Raw genomic sequence first — 26,119 nt, forward strand, 5'->3', positions numbered from 1 at the left:
TTTTAGCATATATATAATATTAGAAATAATATATTATATATATATTGTGTGTAGAATTATATACATTTTAGAAATAATGAATATGATATAACATGATTGGTCTAAAATTTAAGAATATGATCTGATGGGTGTTAAAAAAAATCATAGTTTTTTATTGATTAATCGCATGCTAACGTTTTATGTCGGATTAATTACATAATCTTTTTGCCTTGATGAATAGTATATCTTAGTTTATTTCAGTATGATACTATTAATATAATGACTAACAGATATGTACTTATGAAATAATAAACGAAATATTGAAAGTTTTGATTTTACATTTTTCGGTCATCTATTAAAGAATTTTTTTATAATAACTACTTCCCCCGTCCCACTAGATTCTATACATTGGGGAACGGGGGATCGTCACGCATTTTAAGACTCTCGTAAATCATGGTTCCCTAAATAATTTTAAATATTTTTTTAAAATAAAAATATAATGTTTAAACTTTGATACAGAAAAAAAATTAATTTTTTTTATAAAACTATAATTTATAATAGTCTTAAAATGTGTGCGAAGTACGAGGAAAAAATATATAAAGAATTCAGTGGGACGGAGGGAGTAATAGTTACCCTTTTATTATATTATTAAAGTAAGTATGTGCATCGCACATATTTTAAGTTAGTTATCTCGAGTTGGGTATTAATAAAATAAGCTTGATATTATAAAAATAGAAAAAAGCCTATATATTTACCAAATACTGTACATATAGTCAATTATCACATTTTTAATGTTTCGGCTATTAGAGGCATATACCGTCTATTCCATTCCTTTTTAGCCTACATTATATCTTCCAACGAATTAGGGGTATACTTTAATTTTATTTTAGCTCGGATCAAAATTATAAGAATTATATCTAGTTCAAAATTATTTTTGTTTTAACGCAGATAATACTATACATTATTTTGTTTTAACTACATATTTGTTATATCAACCAGATTGAGATAATTATATTTAATTTATTTTTATTCTATTTTAGTATGGGATTATTATTTTTTAGACATGATAAATAATATATTTATTTTATTTTAGTTTGATTCTATTGTATTAACCAACAAATTACCTTTCAAATTATAATTTTATTTTTATCCCGGTTGTATATTATAATTTTTTATCTGAACCAGTAATATTTATTATTTTGTTTTATACAGAGACAACAATTTTAACTAACTACATTTAGTTTATTTTTATTTTTTATTTAAGATCACATGATTAGTATAATATTATTTAGTCCGAGTGAATAACATATATAATTTTGTTTAACTCCCATGTCATTATAGATTTTATAATTCTATTTATATTAATTATTAATATAACTATACTGTGTACTCTCAAATATCAATAGTCAGTTCTCTACACAACAAGATGAACCCAAGCATGCCATCCATTTTCGTAAATAACTCGACATTGGAGGGGCAAAAAAATAACTTCATAATTAATAAAACCGACAAGATAAATATAAAATTAGCGACGACTCTCTTGAAACCCAACCCATCCGAAACCCGGCCCAAATAAAATAACATTCGATACATACATCTATATATACAAGGCTATGCACTCACATACATTTTCTCACAATCTGAAAAAAGTGTTCCTGAGTGTATACTTGTGTGTGGCTATATCTCCCCCTTTCTCATTCTCTTCAATCTCCCTCCGATTCGATCAATTTGTGAGCTCTCTTCTCTAACCCTAATTCCGTTCATTTTAATTACGTCTTTATATATCTTTGCATCTTATTCAATTGGTTCGATTTAAGCTCTGTTTGTTTATCAAAGCTTTGATTCTTCGTATTGATTGGTTGATTTGTTTCTTCAATTGGGTTTTGATTGGATTGGGGTTTACTTTGGTTTCAGTGTTTTATTGGATCTGTTTGTGTTGATTTTGTGTTTTGTTGAACAAAGATTTGATTTTTGTGATAAAGTTTGTGTCTTTATGGTAATTGAATTGGGTTTTGTTTGTATCGACTTGGACTGAGACAAGGGTTTCGTAAAGTGGGATTCCGGTCGTAGCAGTGTTTGTTTTAGTCTCAGTTTATGTGTGTGAAATGTTTAGAGTGTGTTCTAAGTGTTTTTAGATTGGTACTGATTTGTGCAAGATGTATTGTGTAAGTTTTCAATTTTGATTATTTCATGTGGAAATTGATTTTGGGATTGATTTATGTGGTTTTCTTGATTTTTTCTGCTTGTAGGCAAGTATGAGTGATCAGGGCGAAAAAACTTGTCCTCTTTGCGCTGAAGAGATGGATTTGACAGATCAGCAGCTCAAGCCTTGCAAGTGTGGATATGATGTATGAACTCATCCTACCTCTTGTTTGTGCAATGGAAGTTTTTTGGTGTTTAATATTTTGTCAATCATATTAATTATAGTTGAAAACCGTGTTTCGAAGAGTTTTCTTAGATTAGAATTCTAAAATCTATTTTAAAGAAACGATCTTTGTGGGTTTCTCCTACCTTTTAAATAATCATATTTAAATACTAAAATGATTAAGCACTGGGGATACACATGGTAGGAGTTATCCCCTTCAGTAATTTATTCTTCTGCTGTTGTGCCTCCTTGGCAGTTCTTAGTCATCGACTTGTATTATTGTATCACATTTCATTTGATTTACTTTGTTGCTTGTGACTTCCACCCCTATTCTCTTTTAACAATATGTGAAAGCTCCGAGTTATGTTACTACTGCATACTATTGACTTAAATTTATTTTTGATATTTAGTACTCTAATATGACATTCTAACTGATACTTTCGAATAGTGGATTTGCTAGTGGTATTAGCTGAAGGCCATTCTCATAGTCCTAACATTATTAGGTATGGACTTGTGGGATGATCTCAACTTTTTCTATAGAATTTTTAGAGTAATGCAGTATCTAAACCTAGATACATTCTTGTGTTTTAAAGGGCTTCCAGCTGCTATAGATTTATGTGCCCATCATTTCTCTGCAATGCATTTTAGGTTTATATTATTTTATTTTTTTGGGAATAACCGTTTGCTCTTGTACAGATATGTGTTTGGTGTTGGCATCACATAATGGATATGGCGGAGAAAGATGGTACAGAAGGCCGTTGTCCGGCATGCCGCACTTCTTATAATAAGGAGAAGATAGTGGAGACTTCAGCGAAATTTGAAAGGTTGTCACTTATGACGGTTGTATTTAAATTAATGACTTCCGAAGGATCTTGCTCATCTGTTGCAATCATGTCATTTGTGTTATTATAGGTTAGTAGCTGAAATGAGTATGGAGAAGAAAACAAAAGCCAAGTCAAAAAGTAAAACATCTGATGGAAGAAAGCAACTCACTAGTGTTCGAGTGGTTCAGCGAAACCTTGTTTATATTATGGGGTTACCTTTAGATTTAGCAGATGAAGATGTATGCACATCTGTCTTTGAGATCCTCGCCTTACTCTACTATTCCTTTCAGTTTTCCCCTTGCTTATTTTTGTTCCCTTTTGCTTAGCTTTTACAAGGAAAGGAGTACTTTGCTCAGTATGGGAAGGTATTGAAGGTCTCTATATCTCGCACATCAGCGGGGACTATTCAACAATTTCCAAATGAAACTTGTAGTGTGTACGTTATTTCTTATATCTATTTCATTCCCTAATATGTACTTTCTTAGATTCAATGACTAAGATTACTCTTATGTATTTTTCTTTGGCAATCATGTATATTATCATATTTTGTTAATTGTTTTCACTACATGTATCATGTACTGATTTATAATCCAAGTTAGATGCACTGTCAATTGGCTTGCTATATACAGGTCCCTCTTAATTAGTTTCTTTTTGCTTCAGATATATTACTTATTCGAAAGAAGAGGAAGCGGTGCGATGTATTCAATCAGTGCATGGGTTTACATTGGATGGGAGACCTTTAAAGTATGAACACTTTATTGATGCTGCTCTTAACGAAGAATAAAAATCAATGTCTCATTTTATTACTAATCTGAAGTACAATCGGAATTTGTCTTGCAACAAATTAACTTCTCCTTAAACAGCTCACGTTAGCTTCCACTATCTCATGCGGATCCTCCCCCCCTAACAGAGACTTTAAACAAAATTATCCCTTGTCCTTTTTTAATTTATCTTCTTTTCTTAATTCCCTATCCATTAATTTATTACCCATTTTTGTGTTTGATCTCTAATTTTTTATTATCTTGTAGAGAAGTAGTAATTTTAACTGATTGAAAAACATTTTGGTCAAATCTATACCTTTTTAACTATGAATGCTACTGTAATGTCTATTTTTATTTATATTTTATCTAAATCATATTATTAATTTATTTATATTTACATTATATGCCAGAGAGTTTTTACAATTTTTTTTTCAAAAAAAGATAAAGCGAACCATTCAAAGTAGCAATTTTCATCGCTATTTTTTAATTAGTATAATGCACGAATAATCATATAAAAGATTGTTTCCTAAACTGTTTGAATTACATTCAAAGCATAAGCAGTTAACTATTTTGTATTTGAATTATAATTACTCTAAACATGTATGTTACTTTTGTCTTTTTCTACACAACGTGCATCAAATGGGTACTAACGAGTAAGAAACATATATATAAATCAATGTGTACACAGGCACATAAACCGCAACCTTACTAGTTGTAAATATATTGCTTCTTATGAATTTCATTTTGTAGGGCATGCTTTGGGACTACAAAATATTGTCATGCATGGCTGAGGAACGCGGTATGGTCTTCACCATAGATGTGTGAGGTGATTGTCTTCTAGTATTTTTTTGGTGATGCAGTTTCATGATAATCTTTTTTGTATCAGCCTTGCAACAATCGGGATTGTCTATACTTGCATGAAATTGGCTCACATGAAGTTAGCTTCAGCAAAGATGAGATCATATCATCATATACAAGGTATGTTACATGATTGGAAATATCAGAAACTTATTTTTGTTTTTTTTGTTGAGATTCGATTAGCAGGATTTTTTTTTCTTCTTGCTGCATAGATGTCATATCATTGAAGTTATTCTATCCCCGTCTGAGAAAATGTTCTGAAGGTGTGATGTTGAGGTTATAATATTCATGGATTGCACATTTGTGGGTATTGTTAGTTATGCTAGAACCAAATTTATTTATTTTTATATAGTTTTTCCATTATTTGCTTATTTTAAATTATTTTGATTTCTAATTGCAAATTTGAACTTTTTGCATTAGAAGAATCAAGTCAATTATTATATGATTAATTTTTAAAACAATATGTATGTTGACATGCAATTTTGGCCACCATTGAGAATTTTGTATATTAAAATAAATAATTGTTAAATAAAGGCTTTAGTGTTCCTAAATAGGTATACAGATATGGAAACCTTTTTACTTTGAGAACTAAACTAATAATAGTGTTAATAATTTAAAAGTTTACATGTTTTTAATTGTATGAAGTTCGGGTGAATTTTTTGACAAGTTACCGGCTGTCCTTACAAATGGAACCCGTTTTCTTTTCAAGTGGTAGCTCGTTGAAGAAAATATGTTTTTTCCTTTTAGAGATACACTTACATACTTATTCTAAATTTTAGGATTGGCAGGCTTTAATTTATCATAAACAGTGACTTGGCATGTTCCCAAAAGGGTTAATGCTCATTCTGTTGTATTGTTTTAATCTCTTCTATTTTGGCCAATTAACCTATCTATTTATTTATAGGAATAAAGTTCAGCAAATTAGCAGTGCTCCATATGACCCGCGTCCACGTTCGGGTAATGTTCTACCACCGCCAGCAGATGAGTTCAGCAATAACCATTCATCTTCGGGAAAGCCTAGCAATAAGATAGCGACCATTGTAAGTTTCTATTGTACTGATGTGTCAAAATGTTGGGTTCTATCTATTACTTGAAAATCGCGTAATAGGAATTGTTGATGCTATTTGTACCTTGCATAAGTAACCTATTTTGCTTGCCAAAGGAGTTCTGTGCAACAACTCATGGCAATCTTGTTCTTCGACCTTTTCTGTTGAGCTCACAAGCCAGCTGAAGGTATGTAACTGGTTGGTTTTGCAAAATACTGATATGAGTATTGTTGGTGCAGAACACAGATTTACAATCTGATAATATCCTGGGTGCATCGGTATGGCAGACTCCGGCAAGCAGTGTCAGAAGCTCTCCTCCTAATAGTAGTTCTGGTAGATCTGCGAGTCTTCCAGCAGCAGCATCATGGTATTTCATTGATTGATTTTCATATATTCATTATTGGTTTTCCTATTCATTATTTATTCACAGGACTTTCTTTTATAGGGGAGTCCGCACTTCAAATAGCCAGCCACCCTCTTTAAATGTGGCTAGTTCAAATGGTCCTTTTAAGCAGAAATCTGACAGCTGTAGTGGTTCTCTAGCATTTTCAACTGTGGTAGCAAACCCAACTCAGGTCTCTGCAATACATAGTGATGTGCAGAAGAAGCCTAATGAAGCAGTACTTGTAGCTAGACAGAAAGTTAAACTAGAGTTGGCAGTATCTGAAAAGGTGGATCATAGAACTACGTCGCATACTCTTACCACACCGGGGCATCCCGTTACTTCTATACCATCTGTGCAGTGTATAGATTCGTTGAAGGATAAAGATGATTCTCCCAATATGTCCCACAAATCTGAAAAGGTAGATTGCCGGACCACGTCTTATACTCATGCTACACCAGGACAACCTGTTACCTCGGTACCAATTACCCAATATATTGATTCATTGAAGGATAAAAATGACTTGCTCAATATGCCACACAACCCAGTGAGTTCTTATAATAATTATGATGCGTCTCGTATTGGTGCGGAAAAAGAGCCAGTTCCTGTGTTAGAAACTAAATTTCAGAAGGTATGCTCTGATATGCAGTCATTGCGTATTGATGGTCCACGTTTACAACGGTGCATTAGCGAACAACATAGAGATCCTTTGTCTTTGAATGGTGCATCAAATACGGTGACTTCACACAGAGATGCTTTTGTTTCTAGAGAACATTCTGAATTAAGATCACATGAGCAATCAAAAGTGGCTGGTAGTACGAGTTCTGAATTAGAGGATGATTTGCTATCATTTAATGTCCAACGAATAAAAGACCCAGAAGTTGTTGGTCATCGAAGTAACTTGCCAAGCTTATCCCAATCCTTCAATCATAAATCTCGAATTTTATCAGCTAATTTCAGTGTTGATCCTCTTACTGTAAATAATAAGACTGTTGATAAGAGTTCGTTACCCAAAGTATACAATATCCCATCGAGTTCCAATGGATATACTGAGATTCTAGCTAGTAAATTTACTAAGTTGGATAACGGTACCAACAATTCTTACATGCCATCAGATGGAGGGAAACATGATACAGATGATATAGGAGAGAGCAGTATCATTTCTAATATTTTGTCAATGGACTTTGATTCGTGGGACGATCCTTTAAGCTCTCCTCGGAATCTGGCCAAATTGTTGGGGGAAGCTGAAAACAAGCAGCGGCCTCATGGGGCATCTACTTCTTGGAAAGTTCAAACCAGTAATCAATCTAGATTCTCTTTTGCCAGAGAAGATAATGAAATGCCCAAATTTGAACCATCTTTCAGTAACTTTGGTCAGTCTGTAGATGATTATCACTCCTTTGGAAATGGTTTTTCTAGTAATGGAGATTATTATCTTGGCAAGTCCAATAATTTATCTTCTTTTAATACCGAAGATCCGGGCGATTTTGCAAATAACAATACACTTGGTTCAAACAAGTTTCCAGGTCAGCTGACGTGTGGTTACCTTCCTGTTATTTATGTTTTGCATTCTTGTGTTGTAGTACATTTTACATCTTATCATGCTATGTCACCTAGCTCTTTTTTGTAATTCAACACATGACATGTATGGGAAACCTCTGGTGAATCTTACTCTAACTCTGCATTCTTCATGTTACTTTATCAAATTGGTAAAATAATATGTAATTTTGTATTTATGAAGCTTGGCTTCCTATGTTAGTCTCCACCCTATGTTCACCTTGCCTCGAATAGGCATGACCAAGTTTATGGCTTTTATTTTTTTATTTTGCTTTGGAAATTAATAATAAAATATATATATATATATTATTATTAATGTAACTATATTTTTATTATTAATATAACGTGGATGCTTATAAGAAATAATAGAATTAATCTTCTAATTGCACTATGTTGGGGCTTGGGCTAAATATCCTTTTATATTGTTCTTAAATAGTATCAAGAGCTCCAGCATCAGCTCCCCCTGGATTTTCTGGACCCGCCAGAGCTCCTCCACCAGGATTTACAGAAAGGATAATAGACCCATCTCCTGACATGGATTCTGGTTCGTTAAATTTTTTTATTTACTACATTGTCCATGTTTGTTTTCTAAAATTTACTCTGTTCGGATATAGAAAATTAACAAACCTTTTCCACAATTTGCAGGGGGTTATTCACTCGAACAGTTCTTGTCTAGAAAAACTTATCCAGCAAATTCACAAATGAATATTGGCAGTGCTGCAGATATCGAATTTATGGATCCTGCAATCTTGGCAGTTGGTAAAGGAAGACTTCCAGGTGGGCATAACAGTCTTGGTTTAGACATGAGATCAAGGTTTCCTCAGCAGATGTATGGTTATGAAAATGAGGCACAGGAGTTGTTGATGCAAAGATCTCTTAATTCACACAAAAATCAAAATCATAGATATGCAGAAATGAGTGGGAATTTTTCTTCACATCCTGAGTATTATGGCAGTCCAAAAAATCTATCCTCTTTCTCGCAATTTAGTCGTCCCCAGTCCAGGAATCAATTAATCTCAAATGGCAATTGGGATGGTTGGAATGAGGTTCAAGGGATGAATGAGTTGAGTATGGCAGAGCTTCTTAGATCTGAGAGAATGGGTATTAACAATTTGTTTAACGGTTATGAAGATTCAAAGTACCGGATGGCTGGTTCTGGCGATTTATTCAAACAAACATATCGATTTAAATTTTGAATTGATTTGACAATGCAATCGAAAAAGAACAGGATGACCTTGTGTGAAATGACATTTAAGGTTTGCACCAAGAAACTGGAGTTGTTCTCGATTGTTCTGGCTGGGTAGCCTTGCCGATGACGATGATCGAACCTTTTAAAAAACGGTCTTCACCAAGAGGTACACTTAGATATGATATTTGTATTGCAAGTATATATTCAGTAACAGATTATTTTCTATCTGTTACATACAAATAAATATTATCTGCATGTTTTTAATTGTTTGTTCCCTTGCTATCCGAGTTATGTTGGCCCAAGGGTGTTTACCAACTACTGTTATCATATGGTACTGAGTAAATTTGTTGATTTCTGTTCACCAGGCAATGCAAGCTGTGCCCAAGTCTCAGTACGACGTCTGAACACACAAAGATAGGGTGCATGCTTTATTGGTTTCTACAAAAAATGTTGAAGTAAATGCTCACAACTGAGTTTTTGAAGTTTAATTTTTTTATTAACTAGTTCATGCATACCAGTTTAACAACCAGATTTGTGGGAGAAAATCAGAAAGTTTTACCTAGTTTCATTCTATAAATATATACAAAAATCAAGTTTGTTATTAGTATTGCTACTAAAGATGATTAATTGTAAAAAAGAATTCGAAAAATACTAAAAGCTTGCAACATGTGACGATGTGGATTTCAGTAATGTTTACCTTGCAACAAGTGAATGAAAGAAATCATTCTGTATGTTGCATCCGCCTCGTGTTTTCTTCATATCATATACTCCCTCAGTCCCTTTATTTTAAGGTGCATAAAAAGTATAATTATGTAACTTATTTTTACAATTTTCTTTTTCTGAATAAAAGTTAAATGTGTTAATTTTTATTCAGAAAAATTTTAATTGTAAAAAAAAATTACAGAACTATACGTAATATGCACCTTAAAATGCGTGTAGAACACTTTCTAAAAAATGTGAATAATTGAAAGGGACGGAGGGAGTATTACATAATAAGGGTAGAGGGAGGCAAGGTGATTTTTTTTTTTTTGGGTTAAAAAAAGGTTGCATTAAACTGATCTGGGAAAAATGGTGAATTGTATAATTGAATTGTATGTTTCCCAAAACGAAAACAAACTCTACTTGGCGCTAAAATAATACAGTAGTTCTTGTATTTGTAACTATATCCCTATAAAACCAAATGATAATAGTGGGGGTTTGGTTTGTAATATATTCTAGTTTGGTTGTACTAGTCTATCTAATACACAAATTTTTAGCTAAATTTCAAAATGAAAGTTGCAGTCATTTGACTGATGGTTGTAGAACGTATTTGTTAATAAGTAAAAATGTAACAGCTGTATATTATGTTAGAAAGTTGTAAGAGAAGAAAGAAAGCAGCAGATAAAAAAACCCTTAATGAATAAAAGCCCTTTTTCATGAGACTATATTGCCTAGGAATGACTGGCAACATAAACCACATGACGGAAGTCCCAACATAGCATCAGTCTATGGATGTTTCTCCTTGGACATGGGCACATAGCAGAGAGCGTCGGGTAGCTGGGGCCTAATCTAATAGAAGTATCGAGTAACATTGATAGAAGGTGCATGAAAGTATTGACCGATTGCTGCTGATGAATGAATGTTAGGTGGGAGACTGTTAGCCGGAGACGGGAATCCTGATGATACTGCATTTGAGACAAATCTAACAGAAGGAGAATGAACTTGACTGTTATTCATGTGGCAGGACCGATTTTGTGGTCCTAATGAAGAAGAACCTACTAGTTCATTTGTTTGCTCTGTTGCTCCTTCCTGCATATTCATTGATCAGGAACACCTCAGATGCAACTAATAGTGGTAGGCAACATAAATTCTATCACAGAACCGCAAAGATATGCTTGAAGGTGTTATTTAATTTGTCTAATATTGATAAGTAGGTCAAGTATCTAAAAAGTGGGCATCTGTCAGGGAACAAAATGAGGTTCTGACAGCTTACCTTGTACCTTGAGTGATCAGGAAGTAGGCGCATACCCAAGGAAGGATGCATAGGTCTAACTGGAAACCCACTTAAAGGGATGTTATCCATACTTGTCATGTCAGGGTTCTGCATAAGTAACGACGCCAAATTCAAGCTGATTACACAAACTTCAAACAACTAACAAGCATGAGAATCAAATTTATGTTCAAGCTGCAATACAAATCAATGAGTTATATGACAAAAGTAGTGAGCAAATCATGATTTGAATTACCTCTAACCTCCTAGCTTCGAGTGCATCGTAACAAGGATGGTGAGGACTCCCCATGTTTTCATTTGCAGAAGAGGGTGTACACATACCCAAGTTGAGATCAAGATTGCTGTTGGTAGCTGCAATTAAAAGCATAGGCAATATAGTGCCACTTTAACTCATTCTTAAATTGTGATAGATGCATCCAAAACAAATCATCAAGTGTTAGAAAATATATTCAAGAGTACCTCTACCACGGGCTTCAGAGATCAATTCCTCTTGGTATGCACTTGGGTCAAAATTTGTAACTGCTTCTCTTCCATTACTTCTAATAGCCGCCTTGTCATAAGCCCTATTCTTGTAACATTGTAAGGGAGAGATGTGTTACTCAATTGAAAAGTGAGAAAAAGAAATTCAATTATAAGAGAGTAACTTCAGATCATGAAGACCTTGCAGCTTCTACTTCAGTCTTGAACAACCCAAGATAGATATACCTGCAATGCAGGCGTTGTATCTGTTACAAATCTTCAATCATTTCCCTCTATAAGAATCAGTTGGTATTACAAACAATGAGAAATGAATCATCCAGCTCCAGATTAATATAAATACAATCTCATTTGACAACTCAGAATCTTATTATAACTATACATTCAAACTCAAGTAGTTTATAGCTCCTTACTTTTTACCAAGAAACTGTCCCATCCTAGCTTCCCATCTGCCGCATTTGTGAAGTGTGACTCCTCTGTATTTAGAGCTTCCTCTCGAGAAACCGGTGCTATGACGACGCAGTATGTGCACGAATTCCTCTTTGCTCAGATTTCCCATCTGCGAATGTATCATGCCTTACAAAATATTAATTTCTACCACCTGTTTGTACCCCTTCCAACATTGATTAGAGGTTCTCTAATGGATGATATAAAAGGGAACGTAAACCTCATCTTCAAATCAAGTTACATGATCACAAAATCTTTTCATTTTCTAGAAAGAACTAACCTGCTTCATACTGTCCTCATAATCGCTAATGTTGAAATTAATGTCAGCATCGATGCCTCGAAATTTAATTGCAGCTTGATCGTAAGCCCTGTAATCACATTTGCAAGAAATGATTCATCAACATATCCACAAAACAAAATTTGAAGTAGATATTTTGTGAATAAAATATACTAATATGTACCTAGCTGCAGAATGAGCAGTGTCAAATCCACCTAATAACCCAAACATCCAGAAACATAAATCAGTTATTACCATACATGGACAAACCAAATAAAGAACAACTATTGACTCCTTAAAGAGGTAATAATAACGAGATACACATAGAGTTGAATCAGTCAGTCAATCTATACCTAAGTAAACTTGTTTCCCACAATCCCTGCACACATAAACATAAACATCAGAAAACATAATCATCAAATACATATATCTGGATATGTTTTTCGTATTCGGTTCAGTTACAATATCCTGCTTGGGATACACCTAGTATGTTTGATTTGGTTAAATATAATGATAAATACCAGATATGTGATTCCCATCGACCGGTCCTCCGATAGAAAGTGATTCCTCGATACTGTGAGCTCCGTGACCTGGGTCCTCTTCTACTCTTTTTAACCGGCGCTTTATCAACTTGAGGCTGATTGAATGAGATGCCAGCATGACTTTGATCAGGCTGGAACCGACTCTGACTCCAACTCGAACTCGAACATGTACTCATCCAAGTATTACTAATATTATTATCATGTACAGGAAATAGTTGTTGAGTGACCAAGTGGAGCTGAGTGCTCCGATCCGCTTTTAAGATATCAAAGTTGAAGGTGGCTGTTGAAGAGTTATTATCATCAACATCTGCAGTGACAGCACCATTACTTGAATTACAATCTGAAGAGTTATCCAAGTTACAAGTCATTGATTCTTCCACATCCATGCCATTTTCTTGAATCATCATCGAATCATAATGATCGTAGTCATGGTTTACAACACTAAGATTAAGATCCAACATTTTACAACCTAAATAAAATATATGTTACAATATTAGATGAGCTAATAAAAATGGTTGAACAACATTAATTAATCTCACTTGAACATGATTGGCTATATATGTAATACTGTAAGATGTGAAGAATGAAAGGAAGTTGTGGAGGAAGATGTGTGCAAGGATGAGTTATGTATTATGTTATATTGAGAAAAGGTGGAGTAAACAGTTATTAGTGTAATAAAGCATAAGATGACAGGGTACGAAGGGAGATAACAGAGATGGGGATATTAAAGGGATAAGATTGTGAAGATTTTTTGTATGTGAAATTTGCCAAAACAAGGCCAACCTATAAAAAAGGCAATTCTAGTTATCATTATAAACCAACAAAAAGGTGGGTGGTGGTGGTCTCATGGACGGAAACACTCGATTTATACTTTAAACCTGTAATTAATGTCGTATGTTACAAAATAATCCGGACAAACGTTGGAGGAGTGATACAGGGACAAGCGTTTAAATTCTGTGCCAGTGAATAGCTGGTGAGAGGCTAAGTGGGTTTTCGCTCGTTGAGCCTTATTGGGCCTACATCTAACATGTTCCTGTCTTTCGTCTGGTTCATCGGTCGGTCGATAGACATCAAACTTGGCTCAATTTGGGGTGAAAACCCTAAGACACTCCTTCTTTCTTTTCTCGGGTTCGTCGGGCCATGTAGCAGCATCGTGGGGAACTATGAACTTATTAAAGAGGACAGCGGTCCTACACGTTTATTCATGATCTCATCGTGACCATAAAATCTCAACCGTTTCCATCCGGGCCGTTGATTTCAAAAACGCCCAGAGACAATTTTTCGCACGCAATCGTTTCTTTTTGTGCCTATATAAACACTCCAGTTCTTTCTTGTTGTCATCCCCCCCCCAAACACAAGAAGCTCAAGCATCAGTAAAAGAAATACTCCCAAATCTCTGACAATCTCAATACAGACATCGCTAATTCCATTTTCCCAGATCACCCTATTCCTCTCGAAGAGCATCTTGAAATCAGTAAGTGTCAATACCCTTTTAGTGCACATTTTTTCTTCTTTGTATGTTTTTCTTCATTGCATGCATTTTTCTTTTGAGCTTCCTTTGTGAGTTGGGTTTTTGGGGAGTAGCGTAAGGGTTTGGTTTTGTGGGTTCTTTTTTCTTCTTTTTGGGGCACTAATTGGGTTTAAAGAGGGTATGCGAGGTGTACTTGAGTAAAAACTCCCTTAAGGGGATTCTTGCTGTAGAACATCCTTTAGGAGCCGACCATTGGTGTCCTTGTTTTTTGCCCGTTGGATTTAAAGGTGGCATACAAGGTATTTTTAGGCAAGAACTTCCTTCGGGGAATCTTGCCTTAGAACATCCTTCGGGAGATGATAATGGGCGTCTTAGTCTTTATCCTAAGATTCGTTCGTTCGGTCCTGGAACATGTACCCGGTCTTCTTTTTTCTTCTTTCTTTTGCTTATTCGCCCGAGTACTTGGAATAACTAATCTCCTTATTTTCGAATACAGGGACATGGACCGAACGAACATTTTGGCGGGGACCTCCACTTCTCGGCCTGAACAAACGGGGCGAAGTTTATTTGGGTCCACAGCTTCGTTCCCGGCGGTCAATAATAGATCGGAACTGTTGAAGGCGAATGTGGAGGCTATGTACACCGAGTACATGATCCCTCGCTGCGCATATTGGTTCGTATGATGCAGACGATGATGAGAGGATTTTTGATACTCCAGGAGTTCCGAAGGGATACGGAGATAGGGCAATCGATATCTCTGAGTCTGTGTTTAATTGGGGGTTTCGTGTCCCGTTGCTGAAGATCCTGAGGCATCTATTCTTTCAAATGGGAATGTCCCTGGGACAGATGGACCCAAATGGGTTTATCCACATCAACTATTTCCAGAACCGTTGCATACAGGAGGGGGTGAAGCCACTCACGAGACTCTTCTGGTCCCACTATGATTTTCGGAAGAATCCGAAGAGTCTAGGCTTTTACGCCATCGCCTGCAGGGTAGGTCATCCGGACTGGACAACAAAATTTAAACAATAAGACGATCCATACCCACTGGTGTTCCATCAGTGGCCCAAGCTTGGTCAATTTTCGACCTGGCAGGAATTCGAACCCACAAAACTCATCATGCCTAACTTGAGTGTGGAGAAGAAGTAGATCTATACTTTTTTGCTCGATGTCAAAGTGCGAAGCTTACATCGGAAGAGTATCGAAGCCAAGTTTGGATCTATGGTTTGTGGGGTGTGGGTAGCGAACCTTTATCCTTCGTTCTTTTATTTTCCTTTTACGCATTATTTTGTTTTTACTGTTCTATTTTGCTTCAGCTAATCCTTCTCCTATTTTATTTTTAATGTCTTCCATGGAGGCTCTTTTGGAGAGGAAGCAAATGAAGCCTGCTGCAAAGAAGGCGGTCGAGGAGGCGGCGAAGAAAAAGAAGGCCGATCCCTCCCAGAAGGAGATGGAGAAGGAGCTGGAGGTTGGCCGATAGGAGCCTCCTACTTCGGTCGATGTTAAGGAAGAGGGACAGGGCGGCCGAGGAGGTTCAGAACAGGTCACCAAGCGACAGAGTGGCCAAGATGGGGTCATTCAGACATACGTCCCCAACTTAGGGGTGCTGACGAGTGACCAAACTGTCTATCCAGCAATGGATGAGACAAAGGATGTGGCTCCGGACCTTTGCCTAGGACTCCAGCTCCCGGTGGAACATTCGCTCTATGTCGCGGCTACTCCAACGGAGGCTTATGCGGAGCTGATGTCTTTTCTCTTCCTAGTAATTATTTAATTTTTCCGTATTTCGTTTGTCCTTCTAGTAATACTGTCCATCATTCCTTGTCATTCGGTCTGACAAAATTTTTTCCTTGTCTTTTTTCAGGCTACCCCTTGGGCTGCTGCTGTTGCGGACAAGGTGCAAGACATGCAGAGCTGGATGGGCAAGGTCATGAAGCTGAAGAGAAGGACAATTGCGGCCGAGAAGGAGCTATGAAGGGTCCAGTTGCAGAATGAGACCCTGGATGGCCAGGAGAAAGTGCTAATTGGCGATAAGCAACGGCTGGAGGAGGACTTGGTGAAAGCCAATAGGCGGGATGAAGGAAGGAACGCCTAGCTGAAGAGGGCGCATAAAGAGTTTCGAAAGAAGCAGAAGACGCTGGACCTAACTAAGGAGCGATGCTTCCAGTTTGGTGCCGATCATGTACTGAGGAAGGCATATGAGCTCGGTTAGGACTACAAGCAGCTTTTGGACGAGTCTCTTGAAGATCTATAATCTCATGATTTTTTGCTTAGTATCAACGATCGTGAAAAACTCCTCGCCGAACCAGTGAGGCGAAACCCTTGGTAGTTTCCTCCGACGAGGATGAAGCTCTGTCGGATCCTGAGCTTCGGCCTTAAAAATAGGACTTTGAATTTATTTTATTTTATACTAAAGCCTTCGGGCCTTTGACTTTGATTACCTTAGGACATACTCATTTAGAGGCCTTCATGCCCTTTAATTTATTTCCATTTCTGCTTATTTACCTTAGTAATTTTATTGTATAATGCATCTTCGACCTTATTTCTTTGCCTTAGCATATTTCGTATTTGCATTTTGCACCGCATCTTCGGCGTCACTTTTTTTCCTGAGCAGTTTTTTGTTGCATTTTATACTGTATTTGTATTTTGCACCGCATCTTCGGATTCACTTTTTTGCCTTAGCAGTTTTGAATAGTATTCATGCCCCAAGTGTTAAGGGGAAAAGGTTTAATTCGCCTTATTTTGAAGGGTATGATTTGTGTCTTTAAGACTAAAAAACCATCGTAAACGGGCATTCCCTCGGATAGGTTAGGCGAGCGAAGGAACTTTCTTCTTCGGGACCTTCCCTGAAATAGTGTTTGCTCGTCTCTTCATTTCGAGGGACGAATGGCTTGTCTTCTTTGGGATTTCCCCTAGACGAGGTCTCTTTTTTTCCTTCGATTATATAAAGCACTTGTAAAAATGTTAGTATAAGTTTAAAATTGACGACGAAGAAGAATATCTGTTTTAGGATTGCCCCTGGATATTTTTTGTTCGCTCATTTCTACTGTTGGAGATTTATTCTAAGTGCCTTTACAGCAGGATCACAATGGTAGGGTGAATGACATTATATTTTATAGGATTGCCCCTAAATAATGTTCCTTCGCCCCTTAGTGTAAACAATTAAATGGGGTGGACGAAGGGTTTATCTTCTTTGAGATCACCCCTAGATATTACTCATTCGTCCGCTCAATATGTCCTTACAATTCTCAAGTAAAAGAGTGGTGTGAAATAAGTGTATTTTTATTGATTATTCATTCATTACATATCTTGCAATTTTTAGGACTTAAAGTGAAATACAAATGGAAAACATAAGAAATTTTCTTACTGATAGAATTCCGAAGGCGACTAGCATGCCATATATTCTTGATTATCTCTCCGGTAAGTGACTCTAGCCTGTAAGTCCCTGGGTGAACGACCTTTATCACTTTGTAAGGCCCTTCCCAGTTGGGTTGGAGCTTCCCTTTCTTTGTTGGCATAGATGCGGCTATCTCTCTTAGGACGAAGTCACCAATCCCGAATGACCTTTTCTTAATTCCCGAATTATAGTGTTTGTGGCGCCCTCCAAACCCGGGTCAGAAGTTTGGGGTCCACAACACATACCCAATATATAAACCTGTATATAAAATATTATTTGTAATGACCCTGCTTTACATAACCACGGATCTCAACAGGTTAAAGTATGAAAACAAGTCACAACCTTAACTTTTATTACAACGTACCAAATCCCAACTAGTTCAAATTACAACTGATAATAAAATTATTCTTACAATCTTACTATCTCACTATCGAAGTAAGCTCCTGCTAGCTCGATCCAACTCAATCTGGAATCCTAGCTCGTACATTAAACTGGGAAACCTCGCTATCAACCGTATCCTTCTTAACTGTAGAATACATAAAAAGGTTTCGCAAGAGTGAGCTAACTAGCTCAGCAAGTCACAATAACAATAACTGAGGTTAATCGATGATCAAACGAGATGATTCAGAGGAATTAAGATTCTTGTTAAATAATCATGAGAATTGGATATTCATTTTAAATTTTAAAAAAACAAGGTTAGGCTGCTGATCAGTCACGCACTAACCCCGAGTAAGGCACACAGCTCTGCTCTATAAACTAGATCCAAGGCACACATTGGCCTAATTCGACCATGAATCTGGTCTGACCACGAATCTGGTCCACCTAAAGAAAACTATCCAATTTTAAAGAAGTTCAATATGATAAACAATATAACTCAATAAAATAAGATCATAACCAACAGTAATAAAACATTTGTATAAAAGCATGGTATAATGCATGAGTATCCCGAGGGAATATCAAAGTATATATAGGAAATGGCCTTCATCCTGTAGGAGAATCGGGTATTAGATGAATAATGATTTTACAAGGTTTAGTTCTTTGGTGTCACAGGGTATGGTTGAGTATAAAAGTTTCGGTATGTTTAAACAATTCTGTTCCAGTTTTTGGTATATGATGAATATATATTTGTGGGGTAGTATCGTATTTGTGTGGGTTAGTATCTGGTAATTCAGCAAGAAATGGTTCACAAAGAATAAGTCTTACGGCTCAAAGATCAAATGATGTGGCTCAAGTTCAAGGCTGAATGATTCAAAAGTACTTACAATATAAAACAGAGCTAATTTGAATACTTAACAATATGTCACGAGATAGTTTAGAAATATTTGCACCATATTTCGAGAAAAGCTTAGAAGTACTTGCCTAATCACAATCGATTCCAACTTCACTTGTACTTGTCTAATGACTTTATTCAACAACCACTCGTCTACTATTCTATGCCTTGCTTCTATTCACTGATCACCTGCTGTATTCTCTACACATCGATTCCATTTTCTAATCACCTACTTCCCTTTTCTACGCCTTGTCTACTCTGTTAGGCATCATAATTATCTATCAATATTCATCTCACAATATTCTAATTTTCACATGGACGTCATAAGGTTTCATCTACCTTTCGTTTCACCCAAATCCGATTAACGGATTAAAAGTTATGCTAAAAATAAGTAAACACTGATCACATAGTCCGACAATCAAACAAACGAGTCACATATAACACATAACACGTCAAACAATCAATGAAATTTCATTTATAAGGAAGTCTCGGGTCATAAACAGTCTTTCAGGTATTTAATATAATTTTTAAAACATTTTTCGGAGTCAAAACGGGTCGTTGGATCAATTTTAAAGCAATAAACAGGGTTCGGTTGGCCAAATCTGGCTTCAAAATAATTTTATAATAATTATCGAGCCTTGAAAACTATTTAAAATAATATTTTAAAGCTCGAAACTATTTTTCGGAATTTTTAAATTAATAATAAATAATTAAATCTAATTAAATAATTAATTAAAATTAATTAATAAATGATTAAACTAATTAATCAATTAATATTTAAATTAATTTATCAATTAATCAATTAATTACTAATTAAAATTATTTAATTAAATAATTTAGATTTATTTTTAAATTAAAAATGAATTTTAGAAATAAAATAAATAATTTTTGGAATTTAAAATAGTTAAAAACTATTTTTAAAATTATTTTATAAAAAGAAATCCTATTTTTGAAAATAAATAAAACAGAAATCCGAATTTTGAAAGAATTAAAAACAGAAATCCAGAATTTGTAAAGTTCGGGAAACTTTAGGGGCTAAAGTGCAAAAATAGGATTTTGGAAGATTTCAGAGTAAAAACGGATTAAAACCGGGTCAGAATCCGGGTTGCCGGGTCGGGAAGAACACCGGATGAATCCAGATTCCGGTGACCCTTCCCGGAGTCCGATAACCTTAATTTAGGTCTAAATCGACTGTGTTTGATCTGTTCTTTGCTGTAAAATAGTTCTAATCGCTTCCAGAAACTCATTCATTCAACAATCCACCCGTGACAATCACTCAGTCAAATTTTCGGCCAAAAACCGGCCAAACCCGAACAAAATCCGGCGACAATTTCAAAAGTTAACTCCGTACTTATCAGGAATCGTTTGTGATGTGTGAATACATGGTTCGATTGCAAATTTGATAAGGAACACAAAGCACCCATCAAGATCAACTAAAACCCCTAACAAAGATTCCCCTAAATCGAATTGAAAACATTCAAAGCAATATAAACCCTAATTCTGAAATTCGAAAATCAAACTTAAAATTAAGCATGTTATTGAACTCCAAATCAGTCGTATGACATATAAAAATCATCAGGAAAACAAGCTCTACAACGTGCAAGTATCAAATCATTCAAACAATCATCTGTACAAAAATTTATAATTTAAATCATTAATAATTCGAATTAAAAATGGTTTGTAGAGAATTACCACTTGATTCTGTAGTTGTTTTGATGAAAGATTCTGAAAGTACAAATCAACAGCTTCGTTTTAAGTATAAGCACGCCAAAATCCGATATCGATAACGCCTCCGGATTTGAGTTTGATTACGAAGAACAAAATATAATTATAGTATTTTCTCTGTAAAAATTCTGTAAATACTGTTTGCAAATGATTTCCGGTACGAAATAAAATACGGTAAAGGCTATTTATAATTACGGAAAATTAGTATCCCGTCGGATCATTCCGGATATAAAATAATACGTTTATTTATAAAAACAGATCCAAATGGTACCGGTTTTTGAGATAATTTTCCAAATTAGTACAATTTTTACTGCGGTCTTGGTCTCAGCGCCTGGTTACACGTATTACGAGGTGATAATTATAATAGTTTAATAAAAAGATCCCGTTTATTGAAAATACGAGTTTTATTGATTTACCGAAATGAATTTGTATCGAAAATATTACGCCAGGACCCGCACAGGATAAACCGTACGCTAGATCGAGAAATTCAAAACATGGAAAATGCTCGGAATATTGCAATTAGGTTAGGAAGGAGTTCTTGGAAAAGTTTTGGGTTATAAAAACGTAAAAACGGGTGACGTCAGCCGGTTCCTGATTATACAAAATAGTTTATAAATACTCGGAAAAATAATTTATTAAATCCATAAATCATTTATAAAATCATAAATCAACATAAAAATTGATAGAAAAATATCACAATTATCTATACTTTATTTTGGACTTAAAAAAATTAAAATTCTCAAATTATATCATATTTACATATCCAAACACAGATACCACTTCATAAATAATTCACCAAAATTTATATAATAATCACATAATATTTATTTATTAAAAAAAATAATTACACGTCATATCCTGAATATTACAGTGTTGTGCGGTCTATATCAGATATTTTACATTCCTTTGGCGGGCTGCTTCTCTTTCTTCTTCTAGTAGGTCTATGTTCGCCCTTATACCAAAGTGGTTGACTTCCACATTATAAATTTATGTTCGGTAAGATTCCAGACCCACTTCAATTGGTACCAAAGCATCTGTTCCATAGGCCAATCTGAAAGGAGTTTTCCCGGTGGAAGATCTAGGTGTCGTTCGGTAAGCCCCTAAGACCCATGATAACTCTTCTGCCCATCTTCCCTTGGCTTCGCCCAATCTCTTCTTGATTCCTCGGAAAATTATCTTATTGGTTACTTCGACTGCCCCATTTCATTGGGGGTGAGCGATCGAACTAAATTTGTATTGGACCACGAAGTGATGAAGGAATTTCCTGAACTTGTTTCCCACGAATTGTGTTTCATTATCCGAAACACATATCTTCAGGATCCCAAATCTCAACATGATTTGCTTAAGGAAATTGTTTTTTGCTGCTTCTTTGGTTATTGCAGACAGTGGCTTAGCTTCAACCCATTTTATCATGTAGTCGATGGCGATGATGCAGTATCTTTCCTGTCTCGTGCTTGTAGGTAGAATCCCAATAATGTTCATGGCCCACATTGCAAAAGGTATGGGGCTGAGTGCCGAAGCCATTTCTCTTGGAGGCTGCTTCGGGAATGTCGCGAACAATTGGCACTATTTGCATTTCTTAGCATATTCGCTTGCATCGGCTCACAAAGTTGGCCAAAAGAATCCTTGCCGAAGGATCTTGAAGGCTAGAGACCGACTGGCCAGATGTTCTCCGCAAATAACTTCGTGCACCACTTCTAAAGCCTGTTATTGATCTTCAGAATCCAAACATCTCAATAGGGGCAGAGTGACAGATCGAAGATATAGCTTCCTTGTTGTACAAGACATTCCTGTACTTTAACAAGACTAAGTCAAATTGACAACCCTAAGTAAGTTATATTGTAATCTTAGTTTTCATTTTATACTGTAACATTTAAAGTCTGTAAAAATGTCAAATGAGCAGACTTGAGTGTTTTTCTTTAAACAGTATCAAGCCTAAGAATTCTATCTGGAAGAAGATCAAGAAGATCATGCCTCAGAAGAATTGTGAAGAAGCTTAAAGTTGAATAAATCTGTTTGGAGAAAAATGTTCTAAGTCAAGATCTCTACAAGTCATAGATTTAGTGTTATAGAGAAGTCATTCGAGAACTCCAGAATGACTTATAGAGAACTCAGGAAAGCTATTAGAGAACTCAGAGATATCGACAAGCCAAATTGAAGACATGAAGATTGGAGATATCGACAAGTCATTTCTTCACTAAAGAACTCAGAGTTATCGACAAGTCAAATATCACTAGAGAACTCTAAGTTATCGACAAGTCAAATTTGACTAGAGAACTCTGAGTTATCGACAAGTCAACAAGTCACTAGAGAACTCAGAGATATCGATAAGTCAAAGTGAAGACATGAAGTGGAGAGATCTCGACAAGATAAATTCTCTTATAGAGAACTCAGAGACCTCTACAAGTCAAATCAACTATGGAGTATTAGAGATCTCGATAAGTCAATATACTTATCGAGATGTCAAGTTCTCTATATGCCTAACTGGAGATCTCGAGGTAAAATCTCAAAGTACAAATTGCAGACCAGTTCATTATCCAAGATTAACAATCAATAAACAATCCAACCAGTTGGATTGACAAGTCTACAAAAAGCAGCTTGAAGAGTGTGCAAGATCAAGGGTGAAGATTAACTGACAAAGGAAAATCAAAGTTAACATAGTATGCAAAGATATGCTAAGCCAGAAATGGAAGATACACTTTTCTTAAAATGAATGACTAGTGACAGTTTACTAAAGTGAATAACATCTCTTATTATTCACTGTGTAAACCAGTAGTTAACTAAGATATAAAGTTAATACTGGTCCTTCGTTAGTTGGAACAATAAGATCAGGAATTCTTGTATTCTCTTAAGATTGAAGCTAAGCTTTTTATCAACAAAGAGCCTAGAAATTTTGTAGCAAAACATTCTTAATTTTAATATAAAATTAAGTGAGTTTTAAAAGATCTGTGTTATTCATTGTTGCATGTTTAATTTCAGTCTTAACACATCTTACTACAAGATTTAATTTACTTTGTTCACAACCATAAAAGATTCAAGAAAAACATAAAAATACAAAAACACATTCACCCCCTCTGTGTATAATTCATTTCCTAACAAGTGGTATCAGAGCAAAATATGAAAGTAAGCAGATTCAAGATCTTGGAAGAATGAATACACTGAAAATTAGTAGCATCAAAATTCCTGCTTTTGACAAAGCTAACTACACTCTATGGAAAAAGAAAATTTTGCTGTTTATCAGGATGGCCAATCCACTATACATTCAGATTCTCAAAAATGGGCCCTTCACTTCTATGGTTAGAGTTGAGGAATCTACAGATGGTGATATGGTCATTCCAGCTCATTATGCTCCAAAAGACCCTTCTGAGTACACTGAGCCTGAGAAAGAAAAAGTTTCCCTAGATAGTGGCTTGCAGCTCATATTGATAGAGTCACTTGACATTATAATGTATAATAACATTGTCAACTATGACACTGCTAAGCATATCTGGGAAATATTGAAATACTCTTTGAAGGAACTGAGGAAGTTAGATCTAATCAAAGAAGAACACTAATTTCACAGTATGAGGGTTTCATGGCTAAGCCAAAAGAGAGTATCACTGATGTGTTTGAAAGATTTAACAAGGTGATAAATGACTTGCAGCTGCATGAAAAATACTATGAAGCTGAAGAAGTGAACTTGAAGTTCTTGCTTACAATCCCTGACCATTTGGAACAGAAAATTTCAGCAATCAGAGAAGGGAGAGACTTGAGCAGAATAACACTGGAAGTTCTATATGGAATCCTAAAAACATATGAACTAGAAATGATTCAAAGGAAATCATTGAGAACTGGTCAAGGGCATGTTGTAGATGGTTCAAGTGCTTTAATTGTCAATGAAAGCCAGACCTCTAATGATGAGCCAAGATCCCAGATTCCAGTTGCCTCAGCAAGTGAGCAAAGAAACAATGATTCACAGGAACAAGTCATTCTGGAATTGGAAAAAGATGAGTTCTACGGATGAACTTGATGAATTTGATCATTCAATGGCCTATCTAGCAATAAAGTTCTCTAACATTAGTGTAAAGAAGCCAAGATTCTTCAAGGGTAAAGGACAATCATTCAACAAAGACAGCAGCTGGAAAGGAAAAAGGAAGTACACATCTGATAGCAAAAATGGTTACAAAATTGGATCTGTTGACAGATCAAAGATAAGGTGCTTTAACTGTGATGAACTAGGCCATTTTGCTACAGAATGCAGGAAACCCAAGAAAGCAAAGAAAGACAAAGCTTATCTTGAACTGGAAGCAAAGTATGAAGCTCTTCTGAAGAAACAGCAAAGCAAAGCTTATATTGCAGAAGGAAAAATTTGGGATGACTCTGATAATGATGAAGATGAGGAAGTTGGAAATTATGCACTAATGGCCTTGGGCAAGGAGAATCATCCTCATCAAAATTACAGGTACCAACTCTCACCACCATTGATTTAAATGTGAGTCAATATAAGGAAACTGTAGAGACGATAAGCACAGAAATATTTCACATTCACACAAGTATGGTTGCTGCAAATGAAGAAGTTAGCAGACCGGCAAAGATAAATGAGAAGCTTGAAAATGAGAAACAAGAAGCTGAAATGTTGTTGGTAGAGCTTGAAGCTGTAAGACAAGAAAATGCATATCTGAAGAATAAGCTCAAGTGTGCAAGTGAGATTGAAGCAGTGCTAAGGGAGAAGCTAGAAAAGAATGAGGTAAAGTTGTAGTCCTTCAAGAATGCATCTGAGTTGGTGGGACAATACCATGAGAAAAATAAGCCATGTGCAAATATTTCTATTGGTCTTGATTATAATTCCTTGAACAACAAGAAAAAAATATAGGTGACAAAGAAAAGGCAACAGAAAATGAAAATATTCCAGCAATGCTGAAAAAGGTTGTTTCACCTATGTTAAATGCATGTGAAGTTAACTTCAGTGAAGAAGAGTTGATTATCAAGCAACAAATTGCTGACGAAGATTATGAGAAGAAAAATGCAGAAGCAACTCAATCTTCCAAAGCTTAAGAGAAGCTCATAGACAACCAAGGCTCCAAGATACCTGTCAAAGAAATCAAAACTGAAGATGCAAGAAAGAAGAAGAAAAATAGAAATGGGAAAATTTGGATAAACAAAAGCAACAATTTTGCTTATGTTGCAGATGCTCCAAGAAAGAAATATGAGAAATGTGGCTCTGTGAATCATCTAACTCACCTTTGTAAAAAGGTGTTAGCAAGCCAGTTGAAGGAGCCTGCAAATACAATGAAGCAGATGCAAATGATCCTTACTCATTTTGTGACAAGTTTGATTGCATCCCTTGCAACTTAAAAGTAATAAAAAGTTGCCACAAGTTGAGAGTAGACCTTAAAGAAATAAAAATTGGGTCTACAGCAGATAGGGAAAATGCATAAGAGTCAATGAATTCTATTTTATCTGAAGCTACTCATTCTACTTCTGCTAAATCAGTTAACAAGAAGAAAGTGCCCAACACTGCTTGGGTTGCTAAATACACTTAAAACTCATTGTGTGCAGGGCAAAATGAAGAAAGTCATATGG

The 26,119-nt window shown here is 35.5% G+C and overlaps 2 protein-coding genes across 2 annotated transcripts; one reads left to right on the top strand and one right to left on the bottom strand.

Moving 5' to 3' along the window:
* Positions 1-1,557: 1,557 nt before the first annotated feature.
* LOC141666856 (uncharacterized) lies at positions 1,558-9,628 on the top strand. Its single transcript, XM_074473074.1, has 14 exons — positions 1,558-1,709; positions 2,229-2,327; positions 3,041-3,168; positions 3,257-3,407; positions 3,495-3,604; positions 3,829-3,912; positions 4,680-4,728; positions 4,816-4,907; positions 5,692-5,827; positions 6,073-6,200; positions 6,279-7,741; positions 8,209-8,316; positions 8,418-9,127; positions 9,327-9,628. The coding sequence occupies exons 1-13, from the start codon at positions 1,593-1,595 to the stop codon at positions 8,966-8,968; spliced, it is 3,216 nt and encodes a 1,071-aa protein (XP_074329175.1). The 5' UTR covers positions 1,558-1,592; the 3' UTR covers positions 8,969-9,127; positions 9,327-9,628.
* Positions 9,629-10,342: 714 nt separating this feature from the next.
* Positions 10,343-13,442, bottom strand: LOC141667990 (APETALA2-like protein 1). Its single transcript, XM_074474645.1, has 10 exons — positions 12,674-13,442; positions 12,506-12,531; positions 12,337-12,367; positions 12,156-12,243; positions 11,842-11,987; positions 11,612-11,656; positions 11,411-11,514; positions 11,187-11,302; positions 10,934-11,041; positions 10,343-10,749 (listed from the first exon to the last, which is right to left on the bottom strand). The coding sequence occupies exons 1-10, from the start codon at positions 13,153-13,155 to the stop codon at positions 10,510-10,512; spliced, it is 1,386 nt and encodes a 461-aa protein (XP_074330746.1). The 5' UTR covers positions 13,156-13,442; the 3' UTR covers positions 10,343-10,509.
* Between the last annotated feature and the right edge of the window lie 12,677 nt (positions 13,443-26,119).

The sequence above is a fragment of the Apium graveolens genome, chromosome 6 (assembly GCF_009905375.1).
Source record: "Apium graveolens cultivar Ventura chromosome 6, ASM990537v1, whole genome shotgun sequence".
Taxonomy (NCBI): Eukaryota; Viridiplantae; Streptophyta; class Magnoliopsida; order Apiales; family Apiaceae; genus Apium; species Apium graveolens.